The sequence below is a fragment of the Strix aluco genome, chromosome Z (assembly GCF_031877795.1).
Source record: "Strix aluco isolate bStrAlu1 chromosome Z, bStrAlu1.hap1, whole genome shotgun sequence".
Classification (NCBI taxonomy): Eukaryota; Metazoa; Chordata; class Aves; order Strigiformes; family Strigidae; genus Strix; species Strix aluco.
Genome location: NC_133971.1, coordinates 15,305,541 through 15,326,320, shown reverse-complemented (window position 1 = coordinate 15,326,320; position 20,780 = coordinate 15,305,541). Strand labels below are relative to the sequence as shown.

The 20,780-nt window shown below is 43.2% G+C and overlaps 1 protein-coding gene across 4 annotated transcripts in view; it reads right to left on the bottom strand.

Annotated features, from left to right (window-relative positions):
• LHFPL2 (LHFPL tetraspan subfamily member 2) overlaps positions 1 to 20,780 on the bottom strand; it is a 129,288-nt gene that overhangs the window by 8,405 nt on the left and 100,103 nt on the right. For all 4 annotated transcript variants that reach the window (XM_074813448.1, XM_074813444.1, XM_074813447.1 and 1 more), the window contains one exon: positions 9,804 to 10,590. In XM_074813448.1, the coding sequence (XP_074669549.1) occupies positions 9,804 to 10,233 (430 nt within the window). In that variant the 5' untranslated portion in view covers positions 10,234 to 10,590. The remainder of the gene's footprint in view (positions 1 to 9,803; positions 10,591 to 20,780) is intronic.

The following is a 20,780-nucleotide window of genomic DNA, read 5'->3' as shown; positions in this document are numbered from 1 at the left end:
TCTTTTTCTTAATAACTCAGTTTTTGCTCTTGTCTCAGTGTCTTTGAAGAGAAGCCAATCTTCAAGAGAAAGAACAGAACAAAAATCAAGTACTCTGTCTGAAGAAGTTTTCTGCAGTGAATCCTTTCAGTTCGTCATGCTGACACACAGTAATTGAGAGTTTTAACTCTCAGCTAATCTACCTGCAGAATTATTGCTGTTTGTTCCTCCTGCTGGGAGGAACAAATTCATTTGGAAAACATTACCAGCTGTTTTCCACTGTGCTCCTCTACTGGCTGGAAGAGCTCAGGCTTGCTCTGTTCTAGATTTAACCCCCGCTCTGATCACAGCTGCACTGCTGGGAGTGCAGCTTCTGCTGTACACATACTCTTGTTCCTACTTCTTAATTAGCTCTATCCCTCTTCTTTAAATCAGTATGATAATTTTTCAGAATTACATTCTCCTTTTTGTTAGTTGTTGCCAGCTCACCATTACCTTTCCTTTTAGGATTACTTAAAACAGAGGTCTGAAGGAATGCTACACAATGCTGCTAAATGCCTAGGAATGACAACAGAAAACTATTTCAATTACTTTTCTATCCAGAGACCTCATTTACAACTCTTTGGTATAAGTGTGTCAGCAGAGAACATTCTCCCATCTTTCACTGAAGGCAATTTGCCCACATAACATTTTATTATCAGTCCCTAATTACCCGCTTTCAAAAAGAAGCCTTAAGAAATACAGAATTTAGGTGAGATTTAGATTTTATTGTTATTATTAGACTAAAATATATTTCCTGATTACCACACAACCTGTTAACCTAGAACAGCAGTTCCATATTCAAATGATGTAAAAGCAACCCCTTTCTCCAAAAACACCAAAGCAAACACATACTGTGCACTATCTATATAAATATAGCGGACTGCACTGCTGTGCAACGATGTTTCTGAGCACAGTTCTGTAATGCTTTTTCTATAGGAGAAGCCTTTTTGTATTTGTGCACCAAGAGTTTTTTCCCTTTTAAGGGCCTGAAACTGCAGCAAGCAATTGCTTCTCCGGTTTTTATACACTGCAGTGGCACTGCCAGGCTAACATCGTGGAAAACCAACAGACCAGTCTATCGTTATGGGCATTTGTCACATTATGTGCTGGAGTCAGATCTGAGTAAAAGCTTTTTCATTCCATCCTTGGAAGCAACCCTCGAGACAGGGGTTAGGCAGATGCTTGTTTAGTTAAGTGAAGGCATGCTATTTAGTTTTGACAGTCTCCTGTGCAGCTGCTGTTGTGCCATATTAAACAAGAGCATATACTAACAAAGCCAATTTCCATTGCAAAACCTGAAACTATCTTCTCATTTCCTAGCAAAATAGCAAAAAAGCTTTTAAATGCTGCTGAAGAAACAGGAAATTAAGCAGCTGTGATCAATGAGGTGGCACTGTAACAGGCTCCCATAGAGCAGCACAACCAAGTAAGAACGTTTAAGAGGAAAAGGGTAAAGACAGGGATTAGCCTTGCACAACACCACGCAGGCAGCGCAGGCGGGTTGCTTCCTCAGTGGCAGTGATCCTGGTCATTCTCATTTTCTGTGCAACCACAGGAGGTTAACACTCAGCACCAGCCAGGCAAAATAATCCTGCCTTTATTGCTCCTATTTCCAAATGTATCAATATGATACCTGAATACCTGAACAATTTAATCTGTAAAGCATTTGTACTAATGTACTATGCTAGCTTAACCCAAGGAGGCTTTCTTATATGCAAACTTTCCCTGAGAAACCCCTACGCAGCAGGAATACTACCAGGTTGCCATTTGCGTGCTTTTGACCACTTCATCCTCTGACAGACAACCAAAGCGACAGTCTCCTACTCGGCAGCTGTGTAACAGACACCTTCAGCCCTGTGAAATGATTCAGTAATCCCATTTTAATCAGAGGAGAGCTAACGAGGCAGGCTCAGGCCAGCTGACATGCTAGTCTCAGCACTCCACACTGGCTATAGGAAAAGGGTGAGGGTGGTGTGGGGACACTGAAGGGAGTGCTGGTTACAGTACCCGCAGCACAGGGCCCAGACCTGCCTCTGCAGCTGCTCTCCATCCCCCTGGATGACTGTAGACCCACTGTATGCAAGCAGCTGACCAGAGGCAAGAAGGACTTTGCCCAAAAAGAAAGGGGAGACTCTGCAACACCCTAGTGCCTTGGAGACAGCCTCTGGCCCACTTGGAAACATTGCAGAACAAACAAAAGACAAATTCATAACATTAAGATCAATGTTTAAAAAAGCCTACCTGGACACCACACTCAATGCAGGTTCACACAAGCAGAGGGGATTTGGGATAAATTAGAAGCATGGCTGTTGAGGCTAGGGAGGGTTGCCAGTGGGCAGTGCACCAAGGCAAGGTCCATCCGTCCATACCTGCAGTCACTGTGAAGGACTGCAGCCATGTACAGATTTCTGCATACCTGGGATACCCCAAGCTGAGGCAGGAGAATGAATTATTTAAACCTATAACCAGGTGATGGCTCAGAACCTGAACATATATTTTTTTTTTTCTGTTTAAAATTGTCTCAGGGTCATAATAAGGGTAAGCAGTTACTGGAAGAAAAAGCAGTTCCCTAACCACTGCCTTCCCCAAACTGAGGAATAGGATAAGATCCCTACTCTTTTCAACAATAAATTAACTATACTATTTGCTTATGCGTCTTTTCCCATTTATTAAGCACATGAAAGATTCTCATTCATAACCAAACCTATGCAAAGATATGTAAACTGCTGATGGCATTACTGATGTTTGGTGTGGAAACAGGGATAGGACTACAGTGCAGGTGGCTACTGGTGGGAGACTCAACTATTAAGTATATTTTGCTACTCACAGAAAAAGCTAAAAATAAGTCAGTTTATCAGCTTGATTTGGGTTGCTTTGGCAGAATGACATCATATGGGGGATTCAGGGTTTGTTTTTTTTTTTAATATTGGTGTGATCTAACTGCTTGGACTTCTCTGTAACAAAGTGTGAGCCTGCAGACTGCTGTTTTTAGGAGAGGGGAGGGCACATTCAACATTAGCTTTTGGTGAAAGACCATTAGCTGGGAGGAAGGGAGATGCGGAGACTCAAAGAAAGATCAGTCCCAAGCCCTGAAATGACACCACTGCCTCTTTGAGGGCCATCAGCCATGTGGAGTCATGTCACCACACTACCAGGGGCTCCTGTGCCGCGGATGCTAACCCTGCAATTAAGTCAAGATAAAGCACCTTATAAGGGAAAAGCCAAATGTCGCTCCTCTCACTGCTGTATTGGTATATCTTTGTTCTGTTTATTGTTATTACTGTTATTGCTATTGTTACTGTTCTTGCTGTTGTTCGGTTTGTTGTTGTTGCACTGCTGTATTAAACCTCTCCTTATCTCAACTCTGGGGTTTGTATTTCACTCCCTGCCCCGTCCGGCTGGAGGGTGGGGGAGGGGCAGTGGCAGCGTGGTCTCTGGTCACGGCAGGGCCTAAACCACCACAGCATCCTATATACAAACTGCATCATCAGTCTTGTCTCTGAGGCCTGGAAGCAAAAATCCAACTGAAAGGGAGCTCTGCTACCCTCCTGCTATCCCCTTGGCCTCTCAGGGGACAGCCAGAGCTCTCTTACTCCACATCACCAGGGCAGGGGTGTAAAGAAGTTTTTGGCACCTCACCTACACCAGTACAGGTAAGGGACCTCACCTTGGTGTGCACATGTGCCACAGTAAAACACTTCTCAGTGGGTGGTGTAAGAGTCTTACTCTGAGCACCATTTTATGGAAGAGATTTATGCCTGCTGAGTAAATCAGCTGCCAAACTTGATCACTGAATTTTTTGTTGAATTTTTTATTCTTTTTGCAATCTGCTGTGTCTTTACTGGTTCCCACGTGCCTACCTTCGTAGGGCAGGAGATGAGCCGACCACCAAATCTAACAAAACACTGAAATCTTCACTTGATTTCTTTGAAGTTGCTAATACTCTCCCTCAGGCTCAACAGCAATTTAGCACTTGAACTCAGTTTTCCTTCCCTGGCATATTCCAACCCAGCAGTCCCCTTCACTTGAACTTTCAGCAGCCAAGTGTGTATTAGATATCATGCTGGCATTTGGCCATATAGGTTACAGGAAGCACTGTACCGCAGACAGCAAAAGCAGTTCAGACTGTCAGGATTTCCATTAGAAATCCCCCCCCGTCTTTTTTCTTTCTTCCCACCCCAAGAATTCAGAACTCTGGCATCAGAAAAGAAAAACTCTGAGCTGAATCCAAGAGGAAATATGCTTTTTGAAAAATGCACGCTCTGCATTTTAGAAAGACAAACAAGAAGCTTCCTTGCCTTCGAGGGCAAAACCACTCTCGCTCTGCTTTCCTGCTGCCTGGGCTCCTCAGCTGAGCGACAGCATCCATCATCCACAGGCAGTAACGTGAGCTCACAAGGTGCTTTTTTCCTTGTTTGCCAGCTTGGCCCCTTCTCAGATAAAATAATGCTTTTTTACAGCACGCTGCTGCCTACAACTAAATATCCTAAACTACTCTGCAACTATCATAATCTTTCACATCATGCTCCAAGAATTAAAGAGCTCTAGTAGCCTCATGCCTCCTCCACAGCAGCTTGCTTCTCCTTCTGCGTTTTCTGCCCTCACTGAGGAACGTCCTGGCTGACCTCCCGCTTCCCGCTCTGCAACTCCCAATGGCTTCCTTACCTTCCAGCAGCCAGGGGTGTGCAGCCACATGGGCCCATGGCCTCATGCACCATGAGCCCACCCTTCACAGCCAGATCCTACTTCATACACCCCCTCAAGTAGCTCCAGATCCCTGTTCCCTTCAGATGGTTCCCATCACACTCTGCTCAGGCCATCTTCCAAATCACGCAGGCTCCCAAAATGAAATGATGACCAATAAATATAACATGCTAAACTATTTCTTAGAGCAAGAGATGTAAAACAAACTCTTCCAGCAGCAAAGACAGACTGTTACAGACACAGCTGGCTTCAAACTGGGTTTCACCTCTTCGTGTTAGAAAATTGTGGAGAAGTTTCCTTGCATTTGAGGGTAAAGCTGCTCTCCTGAAACTGAACTATTGCCCAGGTACTGCAGTAGTTTCTGACAGAAGAACTCCCCAAGCAGGGAACAGAATACATGAACAGTAATAAAACGGAACAAATAAGAAATCAAGGAAAGGACAGAAGAATGAATGCAGGGAGAGCTTGTGAGATAACTGACAAGTACTGTAGAATACACTTCACTGCTTGGGACTGAGCAGGACAAGTGCCAGTGGCAAAAATCAGCCTCCCAGAATAAAGCAGAGGTACAAGAGGAAATGCTGGGCAGGACTAAAGTAGGGTGAAATGTTAAGAAAACCTCAGTGCTGGGTGATGAGAGGAGAATACTAAAGTAGGACCCTGGAAAGGAAGAAACCGAGTCATCCCCCAGCAATGCTGGAGGAGAAACTGCCGGGATGACGGAGGGAAGCCCAAACCTGCAGCATCTGGGCCCAAGCAGACAGACTCCAACAAAGTGGCCAAGGGAACTTAATGCTCCTGGCCTGCCTGCAGTGGCCTTTGAAGACACAAATCTCTGCCTCATCTGACTGGACATACATCTGTTAAAGGTGTAACTGCCAGCGGCCCAGCCTGCTAAGCCACACGACAGTAAAATGCAGCCACGCATTCACCTGACCAAACCAGAGACACTGTTTGGCATGTGGCTTGGGACACAGGACTCCTGACTGATGCAACCCAAATTTTACATGCTTTTTTTTTCATGTTTCTGTCAGAAACCTCTTTAGTCAAGCCCCGTTAGACCTAGAAGCAAGTGGACTGTGAACAGAGAAAGTGGTGAGAGGGGGGTGAGCCACGAGAGGCCTCCCAGATGAAGTCATCAGCACTCTGAAGACTTTAGAGAAAAGGAGCGATTTTATCCCCTTTCAGTAAACCTGCCTGGAAACATAGCCCCACTCTAACGTGGCAAAGCAGGAGTAACAGAAACTGAACTCCCAAACCCAGCTGCCTTCCAGACACACCAGCACCCTTTCCTTTCTGCTCTCTCCAAGGCTTCCCAGGCACGTGATGGCATAGCTCCTCACAAGGAAACACAGGGGCCTGCTCAAGTTTTGCGGTTGAGATAATGTATGTGCTGCCAATTTAGCTTCTGCCTCCTGGTGCACAGTCAGGCTGTTGCTAATGGGTTGTGGCTCACCTGAAAGTCAGGCAGCCACTGGCTGAGGGGGACGGGGCTTTGTCCACCCAGCCACGATGCTGGGGGCCAGCTCTGCCCAGCTGTGCCCTTAGAGGTTAAAAGAAAAAGTCAAGAAAAGTTGCTGATGATGAATTTTATAAAGGAAACTGTCAGAGACAGAAGCCGAACCAGTTTTAGGCTCTGTCCTAAGCTCCCCTCCACCCTCCTTTGAGGCCAGGTTGTGTTTAGATTATGTTACTTAGTGAAGTACCCAAGCCCAGTTAAGGCTTGTAAACACATATGCAGCTATCCTATATGCATACGAAGGTAGGTCAGTAGGGGATCACCAGTTATTTACTTCCTATAACTAGATAATTACTGTGAAAATTTACTTTGAATTCGTTCTTATCAGCTACCATGCAGTAACATGCTGCCTCTTCTAGCCTCTGCATTTCAAGTGATTCACAGACTGTAAAAATAGAATACTTTCCCAATAAAGACACTTAAATGAAAGTCTGCCTAGTCTTCATGCTATTGGGTAGTAATTATGTATTTAATTACATGGCTCCATTCTTTGCACTCCCTATTGCAGAGAAAAAATGCTTTTCCAGATGAAACAATCCTCAAACATCTCCAAAACCAGGGCCACTGTTTACTGTTTCTACAGCTCCAGAATTGAAAGGCATTGCAGTCTGAAAATAAGTGGTAGGTCTTGCTCTATAACAAAGGAATTACAGGAGTTTAAACAAGAGCCATATTTTCTTCCTTTATGGCTTTGTAATTCTAATTTTCTGCCACAAAAAAAGCCCTCTATGGACCAGATATATCTATGGCTCCTTCCCGTTGACCTAAATGAGAGTTTGCACATTTGTCCAAGGGCCATAACAGAAGAGATGTTGCTTTCTGTTCTGTAATTTCACCATAGGCATCATCCAGGTCACAACCAATGCTGCTAGGCTGAAAAGATGTATCCGGTGTCTGTTATTGTTTTTTCATTATGAATTCCAGGAATAAATTAACTTGTTGTATGTTTTTAATTATATTAAATCTCAAAGATATGGAGATTTTAAATGAGATTAAGTCTGCAAGATCCTGAGTTCCTGTAGATGACTCTACCATGGGCGCATCTCATCTTTGAAAATGAGATGTTTGACATAGTTGCAAACATTGGACTGATACAGGCTGACAAACAAAATTATTTTGTGAATTCTTCTCCTGTGCTTATTAAAAACATAATTGTTCACATTTGAAAGAATGATCTTCTGCTTAAGATTATTAAGGCAGGGTTGTATCTTGTTGTCTGGTCAGGGCATTAGTGTAGCTATCATAATCCCTGTATGGATTAACCATGCCGACAACTGTCCTTGAACAACTTTCTTAAGCATTTTCCAAAACTCAGGAACTGAGAAAGTTGAAATTAACAGCTGTGATAAGTCATAAGGAAAGTAATTTCAACTAAGTAAGTAGATGCTGTAATGCTACTGGCGCAAAGTAGCAGTGGACCCAATAAAACTAATCTTGAGAAAACCAGTTGCTAGCCACAAGGCACCTGGCTGCAAATACTGGCAGGCGTATTTCTTATAGCAACGGTTTCAGTAACGTGACCTTTCTATTACCAGTTTCATGCTGTGTCATTTATCTGAACTATAAGAAGGTAAGTGCTTCTATGCTGAGTACAGCTCAAAAAGGACTGATCTGTCCTCTAACATGTAAGAAATGCTTTGTCAATCATATTGTTCAATTCTTGAGGCCACAAGTCCCCTTACAGGTACAGCTGGTTTGATAATAAAACATAAAACTGTCTTTGCATGTATTTTCTCACAAATACATGGTCTCCAGAACAGTATTTTAAGATACAAGAACCTCCTTCCTGCTAATCTGGATGTTCAACTAGATAGTTTGAGATGGTATCAGAGTTGTAAGTAATCTTTTCAAAAGACCCAAGTCTGACATGCTAAACATCTATTTATGCTGCTAACCAATCTCTCCCATACAAATACCCCTCCAACAGAAAAGAAGTAGTGTCATCTCCTGAAAAACAGGTTTCATGGATTACTTCTGAAGTAAGAAAGCAAGGAGCTAAAATCTTCCCCTGGCTTAATCTGCACTGCAGAGCTGCTTCCTTTTGCACTGATTCTGGCAAATTCTGTAAACCAGGAGTGACTACAGCAAAACCTGTAATTTTTGTCTAAAGGACATTCATCTGCTAATTGTATGTCATCACGTGAACAGAAGCATCTTGAACCAACTCAGGGATCTAATTCTGCCCCAGAGGCAAGCACAAACCTTACATTGTGGGTGACGTGAAATAAGCAGTACACTTTATACCAAAGATGCATGAAGTGGAAGACGGTGAGAGCCACTGCGCTAGTGCTTCAGGAGCCAGTGTCAGCTGGTCCCTGGACCATACCACTGGCTCTAGAGGGCTGTAACAGGAAGCAAATTCAGTTTTTGCCTACTTCCCCATGTGTGTTTAGAGTAAGATTAATTTAGATCTCAACTAAGCAAATTAAATCAACAAGCTTCATAAAGGTTTGAACACCTATCATTGTACCTCCTGTCTAGGTACAGCCACCACAGACGTGTTTGGCCACCTCAGTGGAGGTGAGGAGAGAAGCCAGATTCACATTTCAAGTAAACAAGTTAAAACTCCTAATTTTTGTTGTAATGAAACCATTTTATGAATTGAAAACATCTGCTTAAGAGCACCACCAAGAGGGAAAGAGGAGGCGGCCCTGTGCATTCCCTCCCTCCTCACAGGTCTCTGAGGGCTGCCAGAGGTAGGGCAGAAGACCGCTCTCCTCCTCCAGATGACCACACACAGAGAACACAAAAGATGAAGACCTGCACTTGGGACAGGTTCTCCCCAGGGCTCGCTGGTGAGTACAGAAAGCCAAGTACTTCTCTAACGAGGGCTGTCCCGTGTTCGTTTACTAACAGTCATTTAATCTCTGTAAAATCCATGGGTTTAAGCAGAAACACCAAATCTCTAGAACCGATTTATCTTTTCAGGCAAAGCACAGCTGATACTGGGACAGTGAAAAGATAAGCTTATTGGACTGTAACTGTGGCTGAACAATAAGCTGGCTAAAGGAAGGGTTTATCGTAAGGTATCGCTTGTCAAGCTCACAGCCTTGAAGGAGGCTGCTTAGCATGAAATGCTGGAGAACTGGGTGTGCAACTGCAGGCTGTTCTTATTGCCTGGGGTGGTTTTTGCTCTCACCACAGTCATGAAGCCTCTGAGACACTGAGAAAACTGCCTTTGGTCCATGGAAAAATTACTAAAGTAGCGAGAGGGAGGTAGACTGCCTTAATGTGAGTATTAACTTTGCTCTCTGCTGGTAACAAAGGAGAGAAGTTTTTGTTACCGAAAGAAATTCAGAGGGAAAAAACTTAATAGCAAACAAAAGCAAGACTGGTCAGTTCATTCTGGCACACATCAGGCTGCAGTTCTAATGCCAATGTCAATGTATTACATGCTGTGTAGCTATAAATTTCAGTTGTCTTTGAATAAACACCAGCATGTAAAACTGCTTTGGGTCTGCCTAATGCAGTCTGTCTGTAAACAGGACAGAATCACTGTATTTCTTCAGCTGAATGGCCCAAAAATTAAAATCTTTAGTTGCTCTCAAAGTACACGTACCTGCAATCCCTTGTAGCAGCCCACAGACATTAAAAATGCTTTTCTTCATAATACTCTGCACACACATAGTAAAGACAGACACAAATGCCACGGCACAGAGAATCATGATTCCCACGGCTAGGAAAATAGCGGTTGCCTGCCAGAACCCACTGGCAATCTCATTGAAGTTTTCGGCGTAAGGACCACAAAGCGTGTCTCGTCTAGAAAGCTGCATGTGGGAGATTCTGGTGCAGCGCCCGTAGATGCCCAATGTCGGGTGGTAAGGCTCCTGCGACCCCCCCGTTCTGTTGTCCACATCCTCAGAGCTTGAAGGCTTTGCTTTGCCAATCAGCCAGTCTGCACTCATGAAAGCAATGAGCTCTGCAAAAGCCACCACAATACTCAGGAGAGTCCATAGCATTGACCGACATGTTACAATGACATGACACATATTGATGTCCAGTGCTTGTGATCAGTGCAGCTGACAGTCTTAAAATCCAGGCACAAGGGGGAAAAAATTAAATTAAGGAAGAAAAAAAGGATCCTAAGAAAATCACTGTGGCTGCTCTGCCTGTTCTTTCAGCTCTCTCATAAAGGCCAAGATGAAATTTCTCAGGAGAAAAAGTGAACAGCCCCAAGTTTTGCAAGCAGTGCAGTCATTTGATCTCTCTGTTTAGTTTCTCCTTTTTTCTTTCCGGGATGCTGAGCTCTGAAGTACACTTTTCTTTCTTAATATTCATACTGGCACATGATGCTGAAGGCTGTCGAGGGAGGCTGCAAGGACTGCCCACTGTTTGACATCACACACCTACAAGAAAAAAAGAGACAACACATCAGCAGTGAGAAAAGTCTTCCTTTCCAACCCCACAACAAGCCAAGATCTTGCACAGAAACACATCCAAAAACTCTAACAAGGGTCTGTCAAACAGAGCCTGCTGGAAACCTCCCGGGTTTGCCCCAAGGGAGTGATTAATCTCCCGCTGCCCGGCCTTACACATGGTATCTGCTCTGTCCCATCCCATTGCACATGTTTGTCAAGCACTTTGCAACAAAGGTCTCAGTAACACCCAGCGGTCCCACCTACTCCTACCACCACGCCCCCATCATCTTCCTCTGCTAGAAATTACCAAGGTTGCTGGCAGTTACCCAGCAAAATGTTTGAACACGTTCAAGCAGTTTCACAGGCATAAGGCTCCTGCCTTCAGTTTGGGGAGGCAGCACGGCACTCCTTTGGGAAGGAAGCCAGATACAGCTCCACATGCCACGGGCACCTGGGTGCACGGGGCAACGAAGGAACCTTGTTCCAACCTCCTGGGCTTCTGCTGACTGCAGCTGAGTCAAACCCAGCCTCCAGAGGAGACAAACAGGATTGCAGCTGGGGATATCCTGCCCTGCGATGTGGTGACACAGCCCACCCCTTTGAAGCCTGGGTTTTGCAGGAGCGGCACTTCTCTGGGTTCTGTATCCAGCCAGTTCTGTATCCACCAGTGTTTCAGAAAAGCAACCTGCCTGCAAGTATGCCACACATTTCATCATGACCTGATGCCAACACTGGCAGCCTCTGGTGACTTAGCCACTGTAAACAGGAATCTGTGGAAAAACACTCCAGTTGCTGTCCAGTGGCCAAGAGCCCCACTGAGAAGAGTTGCTAGTCAGCCTTGAGCTTCCTGACTCCTCTCAATTCCCCCCTTCTACAGTCCTGTGCATGCTGGGACTACAGCAAAATGTTCCACAGAGCTTTCCCCAAGCATTTATGCTGCCTTTCAACAGTAGCTGATGACATTCCCAGAGTTACACTTAGTACAAGAGGCAATCAGAGATCACTATACTTTTAACTCATACCCAAACACTGGCATCAAAATAACAGACGGATTAATCTCACACACCTCTGAGCTTGAACTGAAACTATGTCGTCTGAAAGCAAGGGTGGGAGCAGGAATGCCCTCATGTTTTACCCCCTCTGTGATGAGAATGTAGCATTTCCAAGTTTTCCTCACAAAAACCAAAATACTGACATTGAACTGGAGGCAAGAGAGTCGAGAACCAGATCTGGACCTCACTGCTGCGCTGCTGCCAAATAGAAAGGGGTCAGCAGACACCAGAAAAACAGACATCCCCAATTTTATTTTTTTTTTTTAGCTTTGTCATGGGGTTGGTATTTACTTTCTTAGGAGTTTTAAGCCCAGTGGTTGAATCCTAGTCCCACTGAACGCGAAACGGAACACACACCCACAACTTCAGCACATTCAGAACTTCATCCAGCAATTTCCACTCCTTCCTATACTAGTTGTAGTGAATCATCCACAAGATTTTATCCGCATTTCTTTTCCTCATTTAGATCTGCAGACTCCTCTGGTACTAGCAAATACACAGACTTAAGCTGCTGGGCCAACAACTGAATTTGGTCGTCTTTAGTTTGATGTTACAGCATTGCCTTAGAAAAAGGCAAAACATACTTAGTTGTGCTTTTAGCCATACTGAGATAACAGTTCAGCTCATTTTCCATTTTTGGGGGAAAGCATTAAGTTTTTAAGCAACCTGACATACTGATGACTCAAATACACCCTTTGTCATAACAGAGAGCTGACGTGTCAGCCTGCCAAAAAAAAAAGTTAATTCTCTCAGTATTTCCACTTTAAATAACAACTGGAATGTAGGAAATGTCCAATACAAACCTACATTCTTCTGATGTCATCTGCACAATTAAAGAGAATTTAATACAAAATGTCTTTATTTTTTAAGAGAAATTCCAAAAAGCTCTAGAATCTGTATTTCTGTGCAAGCACCACACCCATGTGAACTCCTCATCTTTGTGATTCCAGGATTTCAACTGAGGTGCAAGGGGCACAGGAGTTGAACACCCATCATAGCTGTTACTGCTTACTCTGTACTTTCTGAACATAAAATACTGTTTATTGAACAGAGATGAGAACAAAGTTCATATTTACTTAAGTAGGTGGAAATTCCAGATGAACACTGGCAGCCACAAAAACATGGCACTGGTAACAAATATGGGATGCCATATTAGAATCAGAAGTAAAGACCAAAGGGATTCTTTTCCATTTGAAATGCAAGTACAAGAATAAATTGCAGTAACAAAGTCACTGCCTAAGCAAAATAGCCTATCTAAAGATGATATGGAGGTCACGTCAAATGTCAGGACTTCACTGGAACATACACTTCCCTGTTTTGCAACACAGGAAAACTTCACCGCACCTAAAAATTAGTAAATGTCATTGATAACGACAGTTCAACAGAATATATTTTGCTTTCCAATGAAAACTTCATAATTTGGCTTTTCCTAGGTAACGAGTACTTCATTCTGGTACAAAAAGTGTCTCCAGAGCAATGTACACTTATTCATGGGAGAACTTCTCATAAATTTATTCTTGCACTAGTGATGCCCTCAAATGGCAGTGCCACTCACAACTCCTTTTTGTGAGAACGGATGGACAGAAACACATGAAGGAGGATGGCGAGACCAGATGAGGGGCAGGGGTCACTCTCCTACAACTCCTTTTTGTGAACAGACAGACAGAAACATATTAAGTAGGATGGTGCATAGACCCGAGGAGGGGCAGGGGCACTTCTACTCTGTGAGACTTCGCAGATAAAGTACTGGAGATAAGTTAATAGTTCAGACACGTTTGTGTAGTTAACCTCTTCCTTCCAACACACCCCACCTTGAGTTTCCAAATGAACCTAAGCAATTCTCACGTGGCTCCAACAGCATGTTTGTGCCATACATTGAAGCCTTTCCAGCTACTAAATACTGCTAAATAACTGTGCTTCATGAAGCTTCCCTCCAGGACTCTGCTCACCCCTTTTCTTCCATTTTTGCTCAACAGAAACTCAAGCTAGGTCCTTGCAAGGCTGAAAACTGGCTGTTTATTCCTCCTCTCACTTTCCCATCCCTTGGCAAGTTTTCTCCATGACAGGACTGTATGTTCTTTACAGCACGCCACTCAATATCCAGCTCTGACCGACTGTCAAAATATTTGCTCTGACAGCCTGAATTCAAAACATACAATGGTTCTCTAACCCCTTTCATCTTAACATATTCAAAATAATTCTCGCTGAGGAAGCAGACTACAAAAAGTAGGCTCGCCCCTTAGTCATTTGGGCCTCCCCTTATTTTTACTATTGCATTCAATTGTACAAGCATGGAAGGAGGCCATCTAAGCTGGGGAAGCAGGTGCCCCAGGAGGGAAACAGACCCACACCCCAAGCACCATGTGAGCCACACACCACAGCAGCTTCCCAGAGTGAGGGTCTTGGCAGCACCATCCCACCCCACCAAACAAGGCACTGTTCCTCGGCTGGACAACACAGCTCTTGGATGGGTCAAAACTAAACCTTCAGCCTCATTTCTCTGTTCCCTGAACCATGGTCATGGTCAGGCTCTGCAATAAATGAAGTCTAACACAGTGAAAAGACGTCAGTGAGAACATCAGATCCTCACAGCATCCAGAGAGAATAAAACTGAGTTCTTGAATGCAAAAATATTTTGGTTGTTTTAATCTATCAAAACAAACCAGCTTAAAATATCACTAAAATGTTCTTCCTCTTTAGACGCAATTTTGACAGCCATACACTCTGCCTCAAGTTATACTTGCACATCTCTAGCTAAGACTATCCAGCTGTTGCCTTTTACTACACAACATTGCTATATGTTAAGTAAATAAATGATATCTATTTTTCTGAACTAGATAAAGAAACACACTTGTCTCCATTTTGCTTATACTGCCAAAACCAGAAAGTCAGAAGCTGATCAAAATTATAATATTTGAATTAAGGTTTTGAATTTAGAGATGTTGAGCTGCAGGGCTTTGCTTTGGCATACAGGGCAGATAGGAAGGAACAGCTATCTGAGTTCAAATCTGAGTCAATCACATACCATGGCTGTTTATTTTTAAAAGGTGTCCTACAAGCAACTTACAAAAGACCCGCAAGTACCTTCCAGAACAATGTTATGGCCAGTCCTTCATGCTCTCTTTATGGCTTGACTGAAGACAGGGGCTCAGACTAAACCCAGCTTTTACCCTTCCCAGCCTGGTTCTGTCAGCTCAAGAGCAAGAATAAATCATCTTTAGATGAGGGGCCTTTGGCTTGGCTTAAACAAACAGCTGAATGGAAGGCCACACAGACTGCTGAAACGGTCCCAATTTATAAAATAAATCCAGGCACAATTAGACATTTTCTTCTGAAGCTTGCTACAGTCCAAAGCGCAACTATGCAGAGCAGTTTCTAAACCTTGTTTACAATACACAAACTTGAGCATCTCATAACCAAAAATGTGCAAACCTTGGAAGCCCGGGCTCTGTTTTCTCTGAAACATTGTTTGTTAACAGTTACAAACACTGAAAATGCTTTGAACTGTGAGAGTGGAAGTGGCTCCTATTTATATTGATGTTTGCAGACTCACTATGTAAAACAAACAGAAAAAGGCACACACACTAAGACTCAATTACCACAAGCTGACCCCCACCCAGGTCGACCTGAGCTCTCGCTTTATGCATCTTCCATCCTTAGGCGTTGCTAGACAAGCAAGTCAGTCAACTGTGAGCTCACCCTGCCTGGCAGAGTGAGGTAGCCACCAAACTACAGAGGCAGGAGGGACAACACTTAGACAATGCGGGATGAGCATTAGAGATTATTCGTTTTCTAGGTGAGTGATAAATGTGAGTAAAGAAACTTCTCCTTCCACCTGGTCCCCTCACAGGAGGTGTGTTCTTCCAGGAGCTGCTGCCCAGCAGGAGAGGGCAGGCTCCTCCCGACTTCCACTCAGTCTTCAAAGTAGTGGACCACACACCAAGTAGCGTTTCTCAGGAGATACCACCATGAACACCAACCCACCTTGTTAAACGTGCACTTCTGCATTTTTATCCCCACACACTTATAGATGACTTGAAAACGTAAGAAAAGGTACGTTCATCACAATCCCATCACAAGAGAACAGGGATGAGGATTAGTACTTAAGGAAAGACAAGTTGCCCCAAAAGGTTTGGAGTAAGCTTTCTCTGCAGACCACGAGGAGCTCTGCTGGCACTGGTTTCTGGTAAGCAGTGCATGCTCACCACGGGAAACACCTGGACCAAGAAGAGGAAAGGACACTTGATACTTAAGCGTGTCTTTGTTTTGTTTTTTTACATGCAAAACATTTCAAAGTCATCAAAAATATTCAGGGTCAGATAACAAAACCCAAGAAGGTGCTTTAAAACTGAAATGGCTGCACAGCTTCAGACAAACAGCAGAGAATAAGCAAAGGATTCCCTCCCCTTCCATCCACCTTCATATTTTCATCAAATTATTGCCTACTAAAACAACATTCCAGAGCAGAGCTTTTTACTTGAACAACAGAAGACAAAGCTTTGATTAGTTGTCACTTGTGAATTAAAGACCAAGAGCAAACATTTGCATTTCTCGTAAATATTTAACTGTTATAAACCTGCACAGGCATATTAATGAGTGCATTATTGTGACAGGCTGTTGAAATCATGCCATACTGTTCATAGACAGATGCATTTCACTAGTAATAGAAGGAATGTAGATTTACAGTGCATTACATCTTGTTCCTGTTGGCACAATGTAAGATGTGAAATATAAATAAAATATTTTGTAAAATAGTTAAAAGTCACTGAAGTATCCTAATGTAATCCCTATTTCCTTGCCTTTCATTTGAATTCTGCCCCGTTTACTTCAGCCACTTCCTAGCAAAGGCAGAGCTTGTAGATGTAAAATCTTAAATTAAACTATCCCTTATGTGCCCAAATGCCTGAATTCTATGTACACCAACAAGTAAAAAATAAATACATAAACAACAACAAAAAATGTTGACAGTGACTGTTGTTCTCCTGAGGCAGCTCGAGATGGTAATTCCATCCCATTTTGCAACTGGGTTTCTTCCTGTCATGCTATGGAAAATGCCATCTAATTACAGGTGGATTTGTTTCTAGAATACATCATTGTAAAAGAAATGAATATAAAACTTATTTCCAACTTTAAAAAAGAAGCAGTTGAAATGTACTATTCTCTTTCTGACCTCATTAAAAGCCGTGGCAAAACTCCCACTGACTTTAATGGGGTCACTATATCACTGAAAAATCACTAGAAGAATGAGAGTTTCCAAACTTTCAGACCAACTGCCCGGGAGGTTTAAACACAGGACTTATTTCCCTCTTCCCTCATCCAGCCAAAACTTTGCTTATTGCCCCCCCACTAAGAGGAGATCAAGCTAACTCAGATTTCCAGCATCTCCTCTGAACGACAAATTCTCAAGCAAGAGATTTGTTCCATTGCTCCATATTTATTGACTTACAAAATTCCTTAAACCTACAGCCATTACATTGTTTTGAAAACTTACTCAAGATCTTGTGCAATTCCAAAATTTATTAAAACCTATGAGGCTAAGGAAAGCTAATGTGTAGTATTTCTATTGTTGTTATCTCAAGAGAAAATTACACATCACATCAAAAATCATCACTAAGGGAGCAATCTTGGCTACAATTAGTGATAGCCTAACTGCTCAGGAATTTACCAACTGGGAGTGGAATCATGAGTTTCCTTTCCTACTAGCTCACTGAAGTTTCCATCTTCAAGAGTCACATCTGAAGCTCCCTTTCTTGTTTACCTGCAACATCACATCTGTTAAGCAGACTCAAATATTCATTTCATTGTGATTACTTCTTACAACTCTTAACTACAGCTTCTGAATGACTGGCAGGGGACAAAAGGTGGTTAAGAGGAAAATGGGAAGTCAGAAGGAAAGTACTACTAATATTTGGTAGCAAACAAATCCTTGCTATTTTTACACTAAGGCTTTTTACCTTAAAAGGAAGCTAAGCTTTGGCTGTTTAAATAGTTAATAGTGTGTGCATGAGCTTCAGCATCAGCCCAAAAAAACTTGGAATCTGTGCTTGTTTCGCTCCCATGAGTTCATCATGACAGATTTGGAACTACTCTTAATAATTTATGAATATTGCATTAAGACAATTATTATATTAATATATTGGTTATTGTTTAATAAGAGGCTGGTGAGAAAAACAGGCAAGAAAGGAAAGAATGACTCAGTTACGCCACTTCTCAGCAAACTCTGGAGAATTGCTTACTAAAAAGACAATACTAAGACAGGAAAAGCCTCGCAAACACAGCAGATCAAAGATGCAGGACTGTTTAGGAAGGAACAGTCTGAAGGGAAGAGAAGCTGTTTGGGACAAACAAGCTTAAGAAAAAGGCACCTATTGGAGGTGCCTGTTGAAGTTAGGCCAACACAGGACACCATATTGGGCTCCTCATTTTAGGCAAAGCAGACACCCCTGCAAACAGCCTTGGTTCCCCGTATGAAGGAAACACTGCTTCAGCTAATTCTTGAAAGGAAGCCATTGCCATATCAACTTTCACACTTATGGCTGCGTTACTAGAGTGACCACAAAGGTTATGATCTCCAGCCTGTCTGAACAGCCTGGGGTGGGTCATTCTTCTGCTGAGTCAAGACCTAAGGCTGCAGACCTGAGGAAGAAGGACTCAGAGGTGACTGCACTGTTACTCACTGCATATGCCTGTAAACAGTCTTCTACTTCAGCCCCTCCAGAAAGCCACCAGTTAGCAAGTCACCTCACAGGTATCGACTGTTCCTCAGCTTCATGATGTGTAACATTCTTACAGCATGGAAAGGAGACACTTTCAGCAGAACAGGATGTGCTTTGGATCCAAGCCATACAGCTAAAGCGAACTACCCAGCTACAATACCAGTGACAGATAAGAGAACCTATCATGTTAACTTATATATTCATTTATGTTCCTAATTCAAACTGAAAGTAAAACATCCTTCAAAAATAATCAATACAGACAAGCAGCTTAGCACAGTAACACATACAAACTTGTGTACCTGACAGGAACACCTTTATTGAGCAAACACTGACTTTTCATTGTACTGGAGCTGAGAAGAACCAGTAGTGACTCAAGGTAACTGAAATGGGTTGTGATGGATCAGAGCTGACGTGTTTCCATACTGGAAAGGTATGTAGACATTGGAAATATCTGGGCACCCCATACAACAGAAACCTTGAAAAAAGTGTATGAAAATCCTTTTATCTAGTCTGGTAAAAGGCAACGTACTCAAGAGAAACACAGGCGTGCAATATGTCTGTGAACATCTACTGAATGTGAGTTTTAACCATTATTAATGGCTAACCATTTAACCACAACCAAGAGAGAACTGAAATGAGATGTTGCTGATATTGCATATTTCATTAATTAATAATTACAGGAATGATGTATTTAGTTGGGATCTCTAAACTTTAAAGTGGAAGCTCACTGCAAAGACCTTGGAAAAATCTAGACTAATAGTTCAAATTCTGTAAACTCCATTTTAGAGCAAGAAACAAAAAGAAACAGATGATTTATTTTAGCAACTAGATTCAATTCTAAAGCCAAGATTGGACATACTTCTAGAAGCTGAGCCATGTATAAAATACTGGCTTGTTTTAGCATTTTGACTTGCTAGACTAGGTACTGGTAACAGATCTTTTCTGTCATTAAAGTGTACACGACTGTGAAAATGAGTAATAAAAGTTTTTAAAAGTTGAAAAGGGCTAGAGGAAAAGACCATCTGCACATTTCTCATCTTCACTTTCTCTTAAAATGCTCTATCATCTCTCTGCCACTGTTGTCCTGCGGTTTGTGTCACAGCAGCACTTAATGGACAAAACTAAAACTGGACCTGTGTGTGGATATGCATACAGGTAAGGTAGTGCTATGCCTTCCTGCCATCTAGATATATAGGAGAAATGAAGAAGGCATCCTTCTGCAAGTGACAGAGGAGCCAAAGAGGAGAGGTGCTATGCTGGACCTTGTTCTCACCAACAAGGAGGGGCTGGTAGGGAGTGGGCAGCTCAAGGGCAGACTTGGCTGCAGCGACCACGGAAGGAGGTCAAGACCCTTAGGGCAGTGAGGAGGGTGCACAGCAAGCTCACGACCCTGGACTTCAGGAGAGCAGGCTTTGGCCTCTTCAGGGATCTGCTAGGCAGAGTAGCATGGGATAAAGCCCTGGGGGGAAGAAGGGCCCAAGAAAGCTGGGTAATATTCAAGGTTCACCTCCTCCAAGCTCAGGAGTGATGCATCCCAACAAAGAGAAAGTCAGGCAAAAACGCCAGGAGGCCTGCATGGATGAACAAGGAACTACTGGACAAATTCAAACACAAAAATGAGGCCTACAGAGGGTGGAAGCAAGAAGGAATAGAGAGAAACTGTCTCAGTAGCCCAGGATCAGCCCTGATAGAATTAAACCTGGCCAGAGATGTCCTGGGCAACAAGAAAAGCTTCTATAGGTATTTTGGTGATAAAAGGAACCCTAGAGAAAATGTGAGCTCTCTCCAGAAGAAAACGGGAGACTACCCAGGATATGGAGAAGGCCGAGGTACTTGTGACTTTTTTGCCTCAGTTTTCACAGGCAAGGGTTTCAGCCACATTGCCCATGACACAGAAGGCAATGGTGGGGACTGGGAGAATGAAGAACCACCACTGTCGGAGAAGATCAGGTTTGAGACCATCTAAGAAACCTGAAAGTGTGCAAGTCCATGGGACCCCATGAGACGCATCTGACAGTCCTGAGTGAACTGGTAGATGAAGCCACTGTTCGTCATATTTGAGGAGTTGTGGCAGTTCAGTGAAGTTCCCAGTGACTGGAAACAGGGAAACATTGCTCCCATTTTTAAAACAGGAAAAAACGAAGACCCAGGGAACTACATGCCAGTCAGTTTCACCTCTGTACCCAGCGAGATCATATGCTAAGGCACAAGGAAAACCAGGAGGTGATTGGTGACAGCCAACATGGCTTCACTAAGGGCAAATCGTGCCTGACAAATTTGGTGGCCTTTTATGATGGGGTTACAGCACTGGTGAATAAGGGAAGAGCAGCTGACATCATCTACTTGAACTTGGTCAAAGCATTTGACGCTGTCCCACACGACACCCTTGTCTCTAAATTGGAGAGACCTG